Raw genomic sequence first — 15,876 nt, 5'->3', positions numbered from 1 at the left:
TAGACATGATTTGAATAAGATCAGATCAAAATCAGTCCGCCATCTTGTCTTGTCTCGTCTAATCCCGAGATTTCATGATTTAGGTTTGTTTGTCAATGCTTCAAATAAATCAAGTTGATTAACTCATCAACTCCAAGCATGGATACCCAAGACAACTTCGGGCAATCTCGGTTAGAGGAGAGTCCATTTGGCTTTGTGCGCAAGGTGAGTTGAAAGTGATAATTTTACTGCAGTTCGTGTTTTTTGTTTGAGCACAGGAAGCCCCGACCTCTTGTTCATCGCTGATTTCGTTTTCTCCGTCAATTAATTGAACCAGAGGTCATACATTTCTCTCAACACGACGGGTGTAGAGTATAAAATTCGCGCCAGTCTCTAATGAAATGTTTACTTTTCACGAAAAGTGATGAAAGTTTAATATTTCAAAAGAACTGAATATTTTGTAATTTTGGGCAAATGTTCATCTTTTGTAAAGATACGTTACTATATACAAGTGTGTCTCATGCAGTGGGGGAGGCTGCAGGGTACACTTTTCAAATTATCAGCGGCGGCTTATATTTTGTCAATTCCCTCTCCTGGTCTCCGTAAAGTTCTCAGCATATGTCGCATGATATGGTAGTTGAGTACGGACTGTCACACTGCACTCATCGTGTTTCACTCAAACGCCCTCTATAGTCAAATGTGAAAATTCGCGGATTTTCCTGATTTTGAGATTTCGAATGAGCAGCCGCCAGAATAGACAGTAAATGGGAATGAACATGCACCCAACAAACCCGTGCTTAATGGTTTGTAACAAGGTATGTTTTAAGCTTTACCGTGGACCAGTGGTTAGGGTAACGGACTCGCTATCGGAGAATGGTGAGTTCGAGACCCGGTTCAAGTCCCGGTAGATCCAGAGTAGCGGATTCACTGTTGGAGGACGGTGAATTCGAGACTCTAGCTTGGTGTTGTGCCCTTGAGCAAGGCACTTTACTCCTAAGTGCTCCATTGGGGTAGTGGGTTATGGGTACCTAATCCTGTAAATGGGCTAGCGCCCGTTGGATGATGGACTAAATAAAAAAAAAAGCTTGTACCTCTTTGTCACAGTCTATCATCACACAAACATCAAGGTCAGATTTTTACGTCCATGACCAGTCGTAGCAATGCCAAAGCTCGGCAATGCTACTATGCGACTCCTACTACAATGTCCGAAGCAAAGCCAGAATATCACTGACATTGAATTCTCTTAAAGGTGCAACAGAGATATTCGTTCACTCCAAAGCAGAAGGAAGTGTTAATGAAGCATTTTAACATGCATGGAATGACCGGGCAAAGCCAAGCTTATCATGAAAAGATTATGGCATGCGCGAGAGAAGCAGATGTGGACTTTGACATTGTCCGGGTAAGTACGTGTAATAAGTAAGCTCGCTGAGACAATAAAACAATTTGATGAAAGTAATGGTTTGTACCCATTGCAATTATCAGATCATTCCATTCAGTACATTTGCTGACATTGGTTTGGAAGAATAATATGTTGATGCTTGAGAATATTTGAAACAACATTAAAAGAAGCAAAGTTTATTACCTGTTCGTACACGAAAAAATGGAAGATCAAGAAATACACTGAGATAAAGCTCTAGAGTAAATCTGGCATTACAATTTAAGTCGGTTTTACAAGTTACAGATGTCCAGAACTGTGGTGAATATCAATTGTTAATTTATTGCTGTAAGTTTCAGTGATAGGAATGTACAAATTCATTAAAAACATCCTTGCACATTTTATGCTGGGCATGGAAATTGTAAATGCGGCGTGATCCTGTCCTTTTTTCATCAATTATTTTTTATTAATTTCATCTTGTATTTATGATGTAAATCATACAAATTGTCTTCATCAATTTCTCAAGAATTGGATTGGAAATGTTAGGAGGAAGAAGAGAATAGAGGCATCACGTTATTCAGGATCAAATGGTCTGTACATCATGGATGGTACAGCATCAGGCAGTGAGCACAAGATACCCAGGTTGGAGGGACCTCATTACGGCTTTTCAAGGCAGCCGTCAATACCAACCACGCTAGCTAGACAACCAACAAGCATCATGCATCCCATTGCCAGCATGTCACTGCAGCCACAGCCGTTCAGCATGCAGTCGGCCATAGCTGCCGAGATGCAGGCGTCTCAGGCGCCAGTGGGCTCCGGTGATCAGAGCTCTGCCGGTGCAACGGTGAGCAGCGGGGCCGGCAAACCACAACCCTTGAAAATCACAAAAGTTGAACCCATGGGAGGGCAGCAGAGTTCATGCGCTCTCAGTGGCCAGTTACCAGTACAGCCCGGTGCAACAACTTCTACTGCAGCCGCAGTGCTTACAGCGCCCCCTCTGCCCAGTGAAAGGGAAGGCATCACGCTTCATGAACGGCAAATGAAAGAAATTGAAATCAGGAGAACTATGGGATCAATACAGCAATCAGTAAGTTCTTAACATATTATTACCTGCATCTTGTCAGGATCACTTGCCATCCCATACCAAGATTTGTACTCCAAGATAGAGCTTCATAATGAGCCCACACCAGTGGTTGGAGAGAAAAACCTTATAAAAATTTGAGAGTCTGATATATGTCCCCAAAGTGCATCCTACCTTAGAAGGAAGGGGTCATATCGTCTGCAGCTGTATGACTTTCTTGTTGATAAACAATGCCTCTGCACATAAAGTGGTGATGTTGAATGTCATGCAAATGTGAAAGAAATTCAGCATTTGATGCATAATCATAGTGCACCTGTTTTGTAGCTTTCCAATCACTCAAGACTTTGCCAAATAAACGGGTTGCAGCCCTTCATTTATTTAACCCTTTCACCACCATGGTTTGGCCCAAACCCATTGTCATCAATGGTGATTGTGGACCTGTTCACAGGGAATCGGGGGTGAACAGGTTAAAGCTGCTTTGGCTGTTCTATCTTACCATAGGAATCTATGGTATCTTTGAAGTTTGTGGTGAAAGCAAGAGCCTTCTCCACAAAAATGTAGTTCATGGAGCAGGTGTTTTATCAGCTTAATTTCCGTAACAAATTGATTTACTGAACACAATTTTAAAAAAAGGAAAAGTCTGAGACCATGCAAGTATTAGTTAATTAATGTCAACGAGAACAAATGCGAGAACCAGGAATTGGAGGCTGTTGCTGTAACCCTAACCCTGCCAGGATAGTAATAGTATCATTTCCCAAGCCCCTGAGTCAGTAAAAAGCATAGTGAGCCAAAACCATACACATATTCACCTGCATGTACTCGGCATGGTATGTTACCGGTATAGCAGATGTAGTAATTCAAAATATTATTTATCCGATGTATGTTTTCAGGGTCCTTCAAATGTTTAAGATGTTGAAAGCTAACAAATGTGACATGTTGATGCCTCACTAGTGTTAATCAACTTGACCTGACGGTGACACATGAACTTGGCAGGATAAGCGGCAGCCAGACTTGCACTCAATTGCGTGACTATTCACATGTATCTAAGGATATGCAAATGAACTCATGTATAGTTTTTTTTTTTTCTGCCACACAGGTGTGGGATTTGTATTTTATCACTGGCCAGAGCTGATGCATTGCATCTACTTGGCAGTAACATGGCTTTTTTCTCACCATACAATGTACATCAGTATATAGAAGTACAAGATACTGGGTTTTCTTTGTTCACTTTTCCGATTCAGCCCACAACAGAAGAAAATGTAAACTGAAGGTAACACTTCATCTGTTTCTTTGCATTCAAGATGCAGTACCTGGAAAGGCTAGGTTGTGAGACCATCGTAGTGTCACACTATGAAGGTAAGACCTTTGTCTCAGGAACTGAGAAAGGCGTCAACTACTTTGCCGAGATGCAGGAGGTCAAACCAATCTCAGAGCACATCAGACCACCGGGAGTGGACTCGGCCGTCTTCTCGCCGTCTGGGACAGACAGCAGTAACAGCGCCCCCGACGATGCCAGCTCTCAGGAGCATAAGACTGAGAAGGGAGGGAATGTCGGCCAGGGATCCGAGGAAGCACAAAATGGGAAAGTGACGGACAAATCCGGCAGAGGTGATAAACCAGAGGAAGACAAGGATAATGAACAAAATGACAACGAAGATGAAGATGACGACGATGATGATGACGACTATGATGATGGTATCGGGAAAAGGGATACCAATATAAGGTCTGGTAAGTAAACATGATCAGTTCTACCTATATTGTGAAAATAATGGAAGAATCCCAATGGTGTACCAATGACTCTGAAGTGTCTATTTTCATCAAGATTAGGGGAGGAAGTTCTTGTCAATGTTATTTAGTTGCATGGTACATTGAATATCGTTTTTGTATTGTCAATGTTGATACCAGTCTTGTAAAAATACACTCAGATGTGTACATGGTTGTGTTTTTACATAGTCTGTCCTTAATTGCCCTGCTAGCAAACCAATTTTGAAACATAAAGCGGAAAGTGAGAATAAAAAAATGACACCATTTTGTCTCTTCTCTCCTCTCCAGGTCAAGAAGTCTACATTGTGGACAAGAACCATTTTGTGATCGGCATCGGAAACATTCTGCCCTCTCCTCATCAAAAGATAATGCTGAAAAATGCACCCCCACCAGAGGACTATTTCGATTAACTTGATCCCAGCGATCACTTTTTGACAGTGATAAAGAAAAAAGTACTCAGACTGCTATTTTCAAGAGAACACAAAAAAACAATCACGGAATTGTTGTTTGAAAAACTGCCATTTTGAGAAAAGTTTAACCACAAACTGATTGTTTTTACATGTCAAGACTTTCCAAAACAGTTTGCCGGTTTGATGCGAAAACAGCCATTCTGTATCAGACTGTCACAGCTGCAGACACTTAGTCACAAACACTGCCACCATTATCATGCAGTTTATGTACTGCATGCCATGATTTTAAGCAGATTTTGGTACGACCTTTGACCTCTGGAAGCTTTTGCAGATGTGAAATCCCCCTGTACTAAATTTGATTGCCGTGGAGAAAAACGGTATTGCAATGTCTACTGTAGAGTATGTTATTGAACCGACAAAAGTTAAAAGTAATCTTCCATTGAATAATGGTTACTCGTAACCATGATTACATGCAGATTTGCTGTGAACTAGTCGTGGATTTCAAATCATGTGACCTCACCAGCTTGAGTGACAGTCACAGAAAACAGTTCTTTGCTGTATTTATACAGAAAAAGTCAACATTGAAAAATTGCAGCAAAAGTTTAAGGTGATTCATATCAAATTTTATTGATGACCGGCTATCACCATATTCACTGCAGTAAGCAGTGTTCAGGTGATGATCCAAGCTTAGGAGGTCAGTTCAGCACCTTGAGCATGTTGTTTATCAGTACTCTCCCACAAATATTTATGTCCCTTTTATATGTCATTGTAAAAATTAATGTGGATTCTGACCAAAGTGAAAAGGCATGTGGTATCCATTCCAAGCTGTTAACAGTAGTTCCATTATAGCTACCATTCTGAAGTTGAAATGTGTGTGTTCACTGAATTTATCACGGGATTTATGCATCGTACTATCAAAAAGATTTACAGTGTTAGTATTTTGAACCAAAGCTGTCAACTCTTCCCTTGAAACTACCTGACAGTAGCTGACTATCAAATGTAACCATATGTTCTGCGAAAAACAGGAACTAGCAAGTATGAGTCCTTTCAGTATTGACGCCATATTCGGATATACACCATCTGTTCGTCTTTACAAATGAATTATAAATTTGACAAAACCAAGGTACGTGAACCTGGTTAGAGCACTTAGTGAACATCAAGACAAAGTTGATGAAGCAATCACCTGGTCCTGTCCTTGTCTTGTTTTAGCCATCTGCTTGTTGTTTGAATTTTGTAGGTTTATGTTTTTCATCGTCAGTGGACTGTGGTGTATGAACCCCTCTCTTCACCACGAATCACCGTTAAAACTCACATGATGTCAATGTTTAGAAAAATAGGCGTGAAAGGAATTACCCACTGGTCACCAGTCATCAGTGTAAACCATTTTTCTAAGATATTAGAAGTTGATTGTTCAGTCTAGGTTTGAAGTGAAACGTGTAAAAGGTAGTTAGTCAGGTTTTGAAAAAAAATGCAAATTCATGTGGAAACCTCTTCAGTACTGCCTGCAGCTGTCTTGCAAACTTGTCAGTGATCACTCCATTTCTTTGTGTTTTGACAATCAGACAAAACTGAATTTATTCAACCAATGTGTGAATCCCATAACCAATAGCGTAATTATTTTCTGACAAGCTACATATTGGCCAAAAATTTCTGCTTGCCTGTCATACGCTTGCTGTGGCAAAACATTGTGGAGAACATAGATATCTCTTGAGTTGTCCAGTAACATTTACAAGCCCACATTAGGCTATACCAAATAATAGTTTCATGATAGATCATGACACTGGTCCTGTGTGACTTATAAAGAAGGCATTTAGTAAGCCACAGCAAGTGATTTGTTTTTGTAATCTCCTCGTTGACGTCAGGAGAACCATCGAAATTTCTGACTAAATTATTGAAAATAGGAAGTAGTTAATAACTGATAATCAACCATGATTCTGAAGTCTGTCGCAAAATGCTTGCAGAGAGAGTAAGTGATTAATATCAATATTCCACACTAGCACTTTCATGACGTGGTTAAACAAGCTATTTTGATGAGAATACTTAAATTGTGTGTTTTTCATTCAGATATGATTATTTAAAATCTGCTTGAATATTCAGCTCAATATGCATATTCAAAACCTATTTCAAATACCTTTAATGCAAATTTTATCAGCTACAAAGATGTTTGGGCTATATAAGCCTCTAGGTTCCTGTGTGCAATTTCTTATCTTCTATTTCTCTTCCAATGCCACAGTAAGTTTCATTGACATTACCTTTAAATCAGACTTTTAGACAAATTTCGGAATTCAGTGACTTTTAGCTGTGAGAGTTTATTGAGTACATGTTTTAAAGTTCAGGGAGAGTTTTTACTGTGTTAGTATTGTGTAGTTGTGTTCATTCATTCGGGAGATTGTGTCCCGTTTGAATTACACAGTCCATGGTCAAATCTACAATCATGTTTATAGTAAAATTCAGCAAGACTATATGTAAAACACAAAGATAATTTTGACAAGAAATTTTTTTTTTTGCATTTAATAAAAATCTCTATGACAATGCCAGCAAAACTAGGCAGGAAGTGTTGTGAACAACTTTGTTATTCAAAATGTTCTTCTCAATGTTTGCATCAATATGGTTGATCCAGGACCAGCCATTTTAATTCCCATTTTAGTGCCAGAAAAATGTCTCATCAATTTTTTTTTCTTTACATGTACTTTTTTAGATTGTTAGATTCAGATTTTATAACAGGTTGATAAGAAGTGGTCTTGCAAGCCTTTCTCTGATTGGTCGATTTGATAGCTAAACTGGGGTGCAAGCAGGTGTACACCAGGTGCATGAATGAGAAATCCTATGACAAAACCCTCATAGGTGGTGCTGCACATCAGCTCCAAAAAAGTCACGTGTGAAATTCAAGGATTGAAGATGATATAAAAGGATTTTGTCTGTCAGTGAGATGACAATTCAGAGTCAATCATATATGTTGAGTCTTTGTATGAAAATGACTATATAATGCTATATATATAAAGTTGTTGATTTTAAAATGAAAGAAGAAATATATCTCTGCAGCCAGCAGATTGTGTTATTTATTTGAGAGACGTAAACTTTTATACAAGATTTTCCATGCTGTTTTACTATTAGATATAAGATTTGTTGTGATCGTGACTTTAGTATGCCTGTACATATTGTGATGATTTTTTTCACTTGATATAACTTAGATGTCAGTCTTATAGTATTTATTCATTTCTTAAGCATTTTGACAATGAACTTCAAGAAAACGTTTGGTGTATGACAGGATGTGGTCTGTCCACAAAGTTATTAAAGTATTCATGGAAGGGTTTCTGACTGTCTTGTTCCCGGGCAAATCTGTCTGAAAAATGCAGTGGATAACATATAGGTATTGGCAAAAAGACTTCTATGTGCTCCCTACCACCTACCAAAAAAATGTCAGTAGAACACGACATGAAATTAATGGGTAATTTAAATAATTTTTATCATTGCTACTAAAGGAATCTGTTTTAGTATAAGTTGAGTTTTTTTGTATTCTCACGTCAATTTTTTTATGAAACAAAATCAAAGTACTATTACAATCTAGAGCAGTTTTTGCTGTAAAACAGTTACTATATTACTGTACTGTCTAATCCATGACAATACTATCATAATACTTGGTGTCATAGCAACAGTGAGCATATCTAGTGATGTCGGGTCTGGGACCACTTGTGTTTTCTGGGACCAATGAATTCTGCATTCCCATGCTTTGAGAGTATAAATAGGATGGTCACACCCCCTGAGTGTGTACCCAGAACCCTATCACCCATTGGTAGGTGGGACATGCCAGGGGTGTAATTGTCCAGGGGTGACTGTCCTAGTAATAACATGGCAAATCATGCTGAATAAATTGCATCATTAGAGAATGTATGCAAGACTTTTTCATAATGACTTTCTGTGTGCATGTGGTGGTCATGTATTTTGATCACCTGCATTTTGTGTACAGGATTACTTTGGATCCAAAGAAACAGACAAAAATAGTTTTCTTTATATATGTGATGCATGAATATACGAACTGAAAAATAATGGTGACTTCTGCCATGACACCATCATTTGTGTGAAACAATTGTTCAGTACTTCCAATAGGTCTTGTGTATGTGTATGTATTTTTTACAGCAGTTGTGTTTTGTCATTTTATATACATACATGTAGTAGCTCTTTAAACTTTGATTTCCTAATCTGCTACTGCAAGTATTTCATGTAATATATATATATATATATATATATATATATATATATATATATTTCATGTTATATATTTCATGTTATATATATTCATGTTATATATATTCATGTTATATATATATATATATATATGTATATATATATATATATATATATATATATATATATATATATATATATATATATATATATATATATATATATATGGTTGGGATGTACCATTCTATTTCAAGAAATAGAATGGTACATCCCAACCATATAAATGAGAGCGTAGAGCTAAGAATTCTTTCACTTCTGTCTGAAGATTGCAGGATGCATGAAACTTAATTAACAGATATTAATACTTTGTACTTGAAGAAATTTGTGTTATTATTTATAATGCTCTGCTTTCCGCATCAAGCATTGTAATTTCCCACAAGGACATCTGTATACTTTGAGATATATATATATGTGTGTGTGTGTGTGTGTGTGTGTATTACATAAATGCACCTACAAGTATGTCAGCCTCAAATTGTTTCTTATTATACTTTTAGTTGTGTCCAAAGTCTTTCGTTTTCATTTAATAAAATTTCTAAACTTAAAAAAAAATCTGAGTGCATTTGTTTTAGCAAATCAAGGTATATTTGTGTTCTGTTACCTTTGTAGGAAAGTATATCACAGAAATAATTTATACCATATGCTGTATTTGGAGAAAAAGGAAGAAATATTTGTACTTCAAAATTGCGATAGCACTAAATGTTCACAATCAACTTGAAAATCTGTAGAGCAAACAACTCACAAATCGAATCACAATGAGCATAATATATTGGCATTAATCGTGCAATATCTATTAATCAAGAAGATATTTTTAAATATTTTCCCCCAATAATTACACCGAAAAGAGCAATATCACTACTTGGGCAAGAAAGCAGCAGTCAGAGTTCATGGCTACGGTTTCCTCGGCGCAGTGCGGCATTGTTTGTTTTTGAGCACGCCCTCTGTGAAGACAGTTTGTATTTTTAGCTGTGAGAATATTTGTAAGGTTAGGGGGTCAATGGATGAAGATGGCGACCTCGAAGACGCCGTCACCACAGGACACGTCCTTCTGCGACTATTTGTAATGTACCGCATACTTTGAAGACTGCATTTTGGTTGAGTGCATGATAAAAACCCTTTTGTTTGATCGTAACAGATAGCCTGCGTCTCACCAACTCACGTTTGAGGTGTGGAATCTACTAAACGTTCATCCTCGGTAGAAAACCGCGCCAGAACTTGTGGCCAGTTCAGCACGATCGTTGTCACTTTCGATCTCGGGCCGACCTGCGGACCATGGTCGATCGTTTGAAACGATCGGTGAGGCTCCCATTTTGTGTGTTCTTTCCCCCATTAACCCAAGAGCATGGATCGGAGAACAAATCCGCGTGACTGTGATGTTCTGTAGAAATTCTTTCGCAAGTTGCACAAAAAGTCAAATTATCGCACTCTTGCTGCCGAAGCGAAGCCAGGCACATCACATCAACTTGGCCTTCGATGAACGTAATTTTCACAAACGGGCCGACCTCCTTTTCGAGTTCTCTGGTTTTGAGTCAACTTTGAATGCCAATCTGCCTTGTTTTCTTTCTACTTCCGAGTATGTGGTATTGTCAATTAGCATGAACCTCTGGCCCACACCCCCATAATTATTGCAAATGATGATTGAATGACGACAATTCCCCAGTGAGGAAGTGGCAGTGTGCACCTCTGTTGCCATGGCAAGTGAGACTAGTTGTGTGGTACCATAGCAACTAACCACAACACGAAACTCATAACAAGAGTTAGCATGTCTGCATGGATGGTATAAATACGTAGATGACGCCCAATAAAATAACATTATGTTCATTACCATTTGCTATGCTTATTTGACACTGGTGTGGTACCGACGACATTACAGCCAAAAGATGCATATCGTCAATCTGGTTAGACAGCGCGCTTTGAGATGCAGCGTGGTGTTTCGGAAACCCAAAGCACTTCAATCCCGGAAGAAACTTAACCAGAACAAATACTCAGTACTATGTGAACCAAGTAAAGAACCAATCCGAGAAGAAATGGAATATGATTTTCCATCCAAGCAGCTTCTCACAGTTACTCCAATGGTAAGTTCAAATTCTAGTCTCCTGAAGCAGTTTCTGAACACAGCACGGGCACTTGATTTCCACCCCAATTTATGTAAATAGCACAAGCCATAGTCCACACGTTTTGGTCAAGTGGTCTTGTAACAAATGCCACGCAGTAAAATGTCATGTGCTGGTATAAGTTGATGTCACATTAGGAATATCCTGTACAGATTGCATGGAAGAGGAAACTAGTCGTTGCATCCCTTGACCAAAATAAGCAACTAGAAAAATGTTAAACTTTATATGGTTATTCGGCTATATCCATTCCAAGGAGATAAAGGGTCAGTAATGTGAACTTTTGCTGATTTCTTTTACTATTTATGCTTTTAATGTTAACCATAATTTCTTGTTCTACTCCCCAAAGCATGTTGATATACACAATAGTCAGCTTGTCAACTCAGCCTGTAGCATTGTTATAGTTGACAAGATTTCAAATGTAAACAATAACAGTGCATTTTAGGCATATAGACGCTACATTTAAAGCTAAATACTGAGTGTTTTTAACATTCTTTTGGGAGTAGAAAGTGAACAAAATTGACATTATTTAAATGAGATGGAAGAAGGTATTTCATTAACTTACTATAATTCAGAAAGTTCTGAACACAAGCACATCATTACACCTCTCTTAACTTTTATGAAAATGGGAAAGGCATACTTTAGCAGAAATACAAACTTCATCACTGCTTAACTAATCTGCAAATAGAAAATGTCATCTGGCCAGCTAAAACTTCAATCTCTCAGTTGATGTCTATGATTGGAAGCAATAATTTGAGTCACTTGTATAATCTTTTGCCTGTTGTGCCACACTGTTCGGAATTCATTGTATGCATCTTTTCTGCTGGTGAGAGAGTACTTTGGAGGTAATGTAAGGTGTCATGGCGTTATGGAATGTTCTGCTTGTCAGAGGTTGAAGTGTAATGAAACCCATGGCATATGCAGAATTTGGGCAAAGCGTAGCTGATAGAGATAGAGGTATTGCAGTGTATTGGTGAAACATGTTCACAATATTTATTTGTTGGAAATTGAAAATGCAGGATTGTGTTGGTCAATATGCAAGATGCAGGATAGTTCTGCTTGTGAGAAAAATTGCCTTTTCAGTATAAGGTAGAACACACCAGGGACCTTGAAAGTGAAAGACAAACTTTTGCTCAAGGAATCTTTCAACTATTCTCTTTAAAAATCAAGAATAAAAATCAGGGGTCACCATGCAAATTTTGGTACTAGCTGACTAGAGAAACAAATTACCCAAGATTTACTGATATTTGAAATTCAAAATGGCAGCCATCCCTGTGTTAACTCTATGGAGAAAAATAAAATTTTTGAATTTCGAAAATCTGAGCCAGTAAAAAGATTACTTATACCAAGAGCTTTAAAATGAACCCCCACAAGTGGTATATCAGAAAAGAATTGTAAAAGTTTGAGAGTCCGAATATCTGTCCCCGAGGTGCGTTCTACCTTAAGTGAAAGCACTCTGTTCTGCGATTTATGTCCACAATTACAATTACAATGAAATCATAGCCCTTTTTGTACAAAGATTATCAACACGTACAGATCCTGTAGCAATCTCAATCACTGCAATTGTGACCGAAAACCCGATCATAATTATAGATCTTACCCCCATAGAAATAAGATACACAACGAAGGAAAACATACAGAATGTTGCAACAAGTCTCATCTCGTGGCCCCAAGATGATTCAAAGGTCAAGCAAACAATGTCGTGTGTGTAACTGGTTAATGGCCCAATAAAACTTTCTGCAGCAACGGTCTCAAATACGAGCGCAGATATATCATTGGATCAGATAAAATCTAACACATGATCTTGACTTTGACCCAGAAAAAGTTAAAGATGAAGTTATTTTGTTTTGGTTTATGAATCAACAAAAATGATTTTTGTTGGTTTTACTGTTTCCACGTACACGAAACATTGGAAGGGGGTTTCAATGTGTTGTTCACAATTCTGCTATTTTCAATGTTTCATTATATCCAATATTTCTTAATTCAGATTTTTGAACACCAACAAATCAGTATGTTGATGGCTTTTTTGTTTTTATTGACTGCAAAATCAGCCATGTGAATATGACATATCTACTGTGGGTGTAATGCAATGAAATCACTCTGAAGACATCTCTGAAATGCAGCCAGCGACCAGTCTGTTTACACGAATAAAGCGTGAGTTAAGTGGTCCAACAGGAGTCTATTGGCCTTCTTTGAAGGGTAATTTCATAAGGTGGTCTAATTTAAAAGGGCAATTTCATAAGATGGCCTTGTTCAAGAGTGTAATTTCATAAGTCGGCCCAATTTGAGTGCCTTGGTTGTCATCCAATTTACACAGCTGTTATGCCGTATTAACTGCTGAAATTTTATCTCTCTTTACTGCTGAGTAAAGTCGTGGTTTTAGAATTTTGTCTTTTTGTTTTACATCCATATATTTATTCTTACAGAATCACTGAGAGAAGATTTTTGTTTTGAATACACTAGGGATATACCGGTAGAAGCGACTTGTAACGAAACATAATTTTTCAAAACTGGTTTCCCATACTTTAAATCGCTTTGTTACTGATGCATGCATTGACATAAATTTATAAGTGTGAAGTTTGTGTATTTCTAGTGTAAATATACTGGATATAATACCTTTTATAACAACATATAAAATCAAAATGGAAACATCTTGTCGAGACTGCACATATACAATACTGGGACCAGAGCTTTATTACATAAAATTATACTTTGGGTATCTTTCTATTTATATATTATGGATGGCCCCATAGGATAAGCATTCTAACCACTCATAAAATAGGGCCAAGTGCTTTTCTTATAGCCTGACACTTTATACAAGAAAGCAATGATAAATAATTTTTGAAAGTGTCTGTATATTATGATTTCCAAGCACCAACAATATTCCTAAAAATTTCAACAGTACAGATGTGAATATAAAAACAGCTCCCCTGAAATTCTTATTACTATCACACAGGAAATATTTCACATCTATGCGATCTAGCAAAGAACCAGCCAATGAAATATAAACTGAAATAGCAGTTATGTCTTCTTCGTAGATGTCGCAATTTTCCCTGCTGGTGTGAAAATTAAGTGTTGATATTGCTTCACTGCGGTGATATCTGTCATTGGAGCAGTGTATGTGTTCGGTATGTGATCAAGGGTGCAGTGTCCTCACCACAGACCTGAATAGCACAGGCCATGTAAAGCAACACTCTGCGAGGTTATCTCTGTGCGGACGCTGGCTCCTTCAGTCTATCACTCCATCTCTCGTCACTCCGGCATGGCGGTCTCACTTTTAGAAGATGTTGTGAACTTGAGAGTTTTTGTGGCAAAAGTCACTGCTCACATTACAGGGCACCACCCATGTCACACGATACTGGTGAACGGACGTTTCTATGAATCATGCATAACCCGTATCGTTGACAAGAATTATTCTGAGTGATTGTGTGGTATTTTATCAAGCATGCTGAACTAAGCTATGCCTGCTGCTATCTCAGTATAGGAGGGATTGTGTCTTATGACAACGGGTTATCTGTTTTTGGTGCTTTTCCATGTCTTCGGGTGTTTGGGTATCTGGTTTTATAGCCTTTCAGAAGTTTGTTAAAGTATAATGATGGTAAAGTGATTGAAGGGAAAGAGTAGACTGGCTTCTACACAGTAGATCAACTGTCTACTGCATAATGGAATACAGACATATAACATAGCTTATACCAGTATACTGATCACTTATGATATAACTTTATTATTACACTATTGTATTGTCTTTAGATACAGTATAGTAAAAATAGCAATAATTATTAAAAAATAGTTACAAAACTAATAAAATATAAGACAGGAAAGGAGAAGAAGAATAATTAAAAAACAACAACAACAAATTAAATTTTAAGACATTGCTTATTACCAGTTTAGTTGGATCATAGGAATTCAAAACCTATGGGTTGGTATTGATGTACCCATACTATTTTGGAACGTTTATAAGTTGTCCTTTGGGTCGTTTTCTTGTGATAGGCAGCGTATGTCAATGTACTGCTGTCAGAATAAATAGTACATGTGAGTGAATCGCTGTTTAAAATAATGAGAGAAAAATTGATTTTAAAATCTGTGTATCCTTTGATGTTCAAGTGTGAATTTAATGGGCCATTTTCTGTCTTGAAATAACAGAAATTTTTCAAATATGTACCAATATTATAATATTTAGCTGAAGGAAATTTTTGGACATTCCTGAAAAATTTCATTAGAAGTAGACAATAAATTTTGCCTTAAGGATGTACAATCAGTAAGATAGTAATCTATGTCATTCCTTTGCATTGTAGAATTTTCAATTATCCCTGTGTAAGTTGTATAAAAACTTATTTTAAAATAGAGCACTAATCATGCTGTTTTATAAATACAGTGCCTTGAATTTCTGGAAGAAAGAAAAAATGCTGAATCAGCATTTTTGCACCAAATGTTTTCATATGAATGCAAAGGCTTTAAAGTGAAGTTTTCCTAATTAAACAGGCAAAGTCACTATCTTTTGACATAAGTCTGGTTATTTTATTTTGAAATATGCTAAATTATCAGTCATCAAATATCTACTCCCTTCCAGCTGATGTAAAAATAAATGTTTCAGTGACATAATTTATAGTCCATTCCAAGAAATATTGTCATTAGAATATGTGCATGTTATGTGCTTACGCAAGATGTGAGTACAGCTCTGATGATTTATAATTCTACATGTTCCAGTAAGCAGAACAACATAAAGAATTTCTCTCATGAAACAAAAATAACTGAAATAATTTGAAAACAGCATTTTTTCCCTTGAAAGTTTGAAAATCAAAATGTTGTTAGACATTTGGATTTCATTTCTTCAACTGAGCTTTAAGCAAAATTTCATTAAACTGACTGAAGTGGAACTGGGAGTTTTAGTAGTTCTAAATGTAATCCATATGC

At 37.2% G+C, this 15,876-nt stretch overlaps 2 protein-coding genes across 6 annotated transcripts in view; both read left to right on the top strand.

The window, feature by feature from the left end:
- The window catches only part of LOC139142158 (biotin--protein ligase-like), a 635,662-nt gene that overhangs the window by 587,886 nt on the left and 31,900 nt on the right, over positions 1–15,876 (top strand). Inside the window, exons 2-3 of one of the 4 annotated variants that reach the window (XM_070712006.1) lie at positions 9,859–9,911; positions 10,725–10,926. In XM_070712006.1, coding sequence (XP_070568107.1) covers positions 9,859–9,911; positions 10,725–10,926 — 255 coding nt within the window. Of the gene's footprint in view, positions 1–9,847; positions 10,148–10,490; positions 10,927–15,876 lie in introns of those variants that run through there. The other 3 variants (XM_070712004.1, XM_070712005.1, XM_070712002.1) reach the window with 3 other exon arrangements.
- LOC139142139 (uncharacterized) lies at positions 16–7,622 on the top strand. Of its 2 annotated transcripts, none has more exons than XM_070711981.1 (5): positions 16–204; positions 1,229–1,378; positions 1,881–2,441; positions 3,737–4,163; positions 4,488–7,622. In XM_070711981.1, the coding sequence occupies exons 1-5, from the start codon at positions 139–141 to the stop codon at positions 4,607–4,609; spliced, it is 1,326 nt and encodes a 441-aa protein (XP_070568082.1). In that variant the 5' UTR covers positions 16–138; the 3' UTR covers positions 4,610–7,622. The 2 variants fall into 2 exon arrangements, with proteins under 2 accessions (XP_070568082.1, XP_070568083.1); XM_070711982.1 differs by lacking the exon at positions 16–204 and adding an exon at positions 657–794.

This window comes from Ptychodera flava, chromosome 10 (genome assembly GCF_041260155.1).
Source record: "Ptychodera flava strain L36383 chromosome 10, AS_Pfla_20210202, whole genome shotgun sequence".
Classification (NCBI taxonomy): Eukaryota; Metazoa; Hemichordata; class Enteropneusta; family Ptychoderidae; genus Ptychodera; species Ptychodera flava.
The sequence above is the reverse complement of the archived record's forward strand: the minus strand, read 5'-3'. Positions and strand labels throughout refer to the sequence as shown.

Excerpts from the sequence above, each read along its gene's own strand:
- LOC139142139 (XM_070711981.1), top strand. The coding sequence starts at position 139 with ATGGATACCCAAGACAACTTCGGGCAATCTCGGTTAGAGGAGAGTCCA. Across the intron at positions 2,442-3,736 it reads TGGGATCAATACAGCAATCA|ATGCAGTACCTGGAAAGGCT; the intron begins GTAAGTTCTTAA and ends TTTGCATTCAAG. Across the intron at positions 4,164-4,487 it reads GGATACCAATATAAGGTCTG|GTCAAGAAGTCTACATTGTG; the intron begins GTAAGTAAACAT and ends TCTCCTCTCCAG.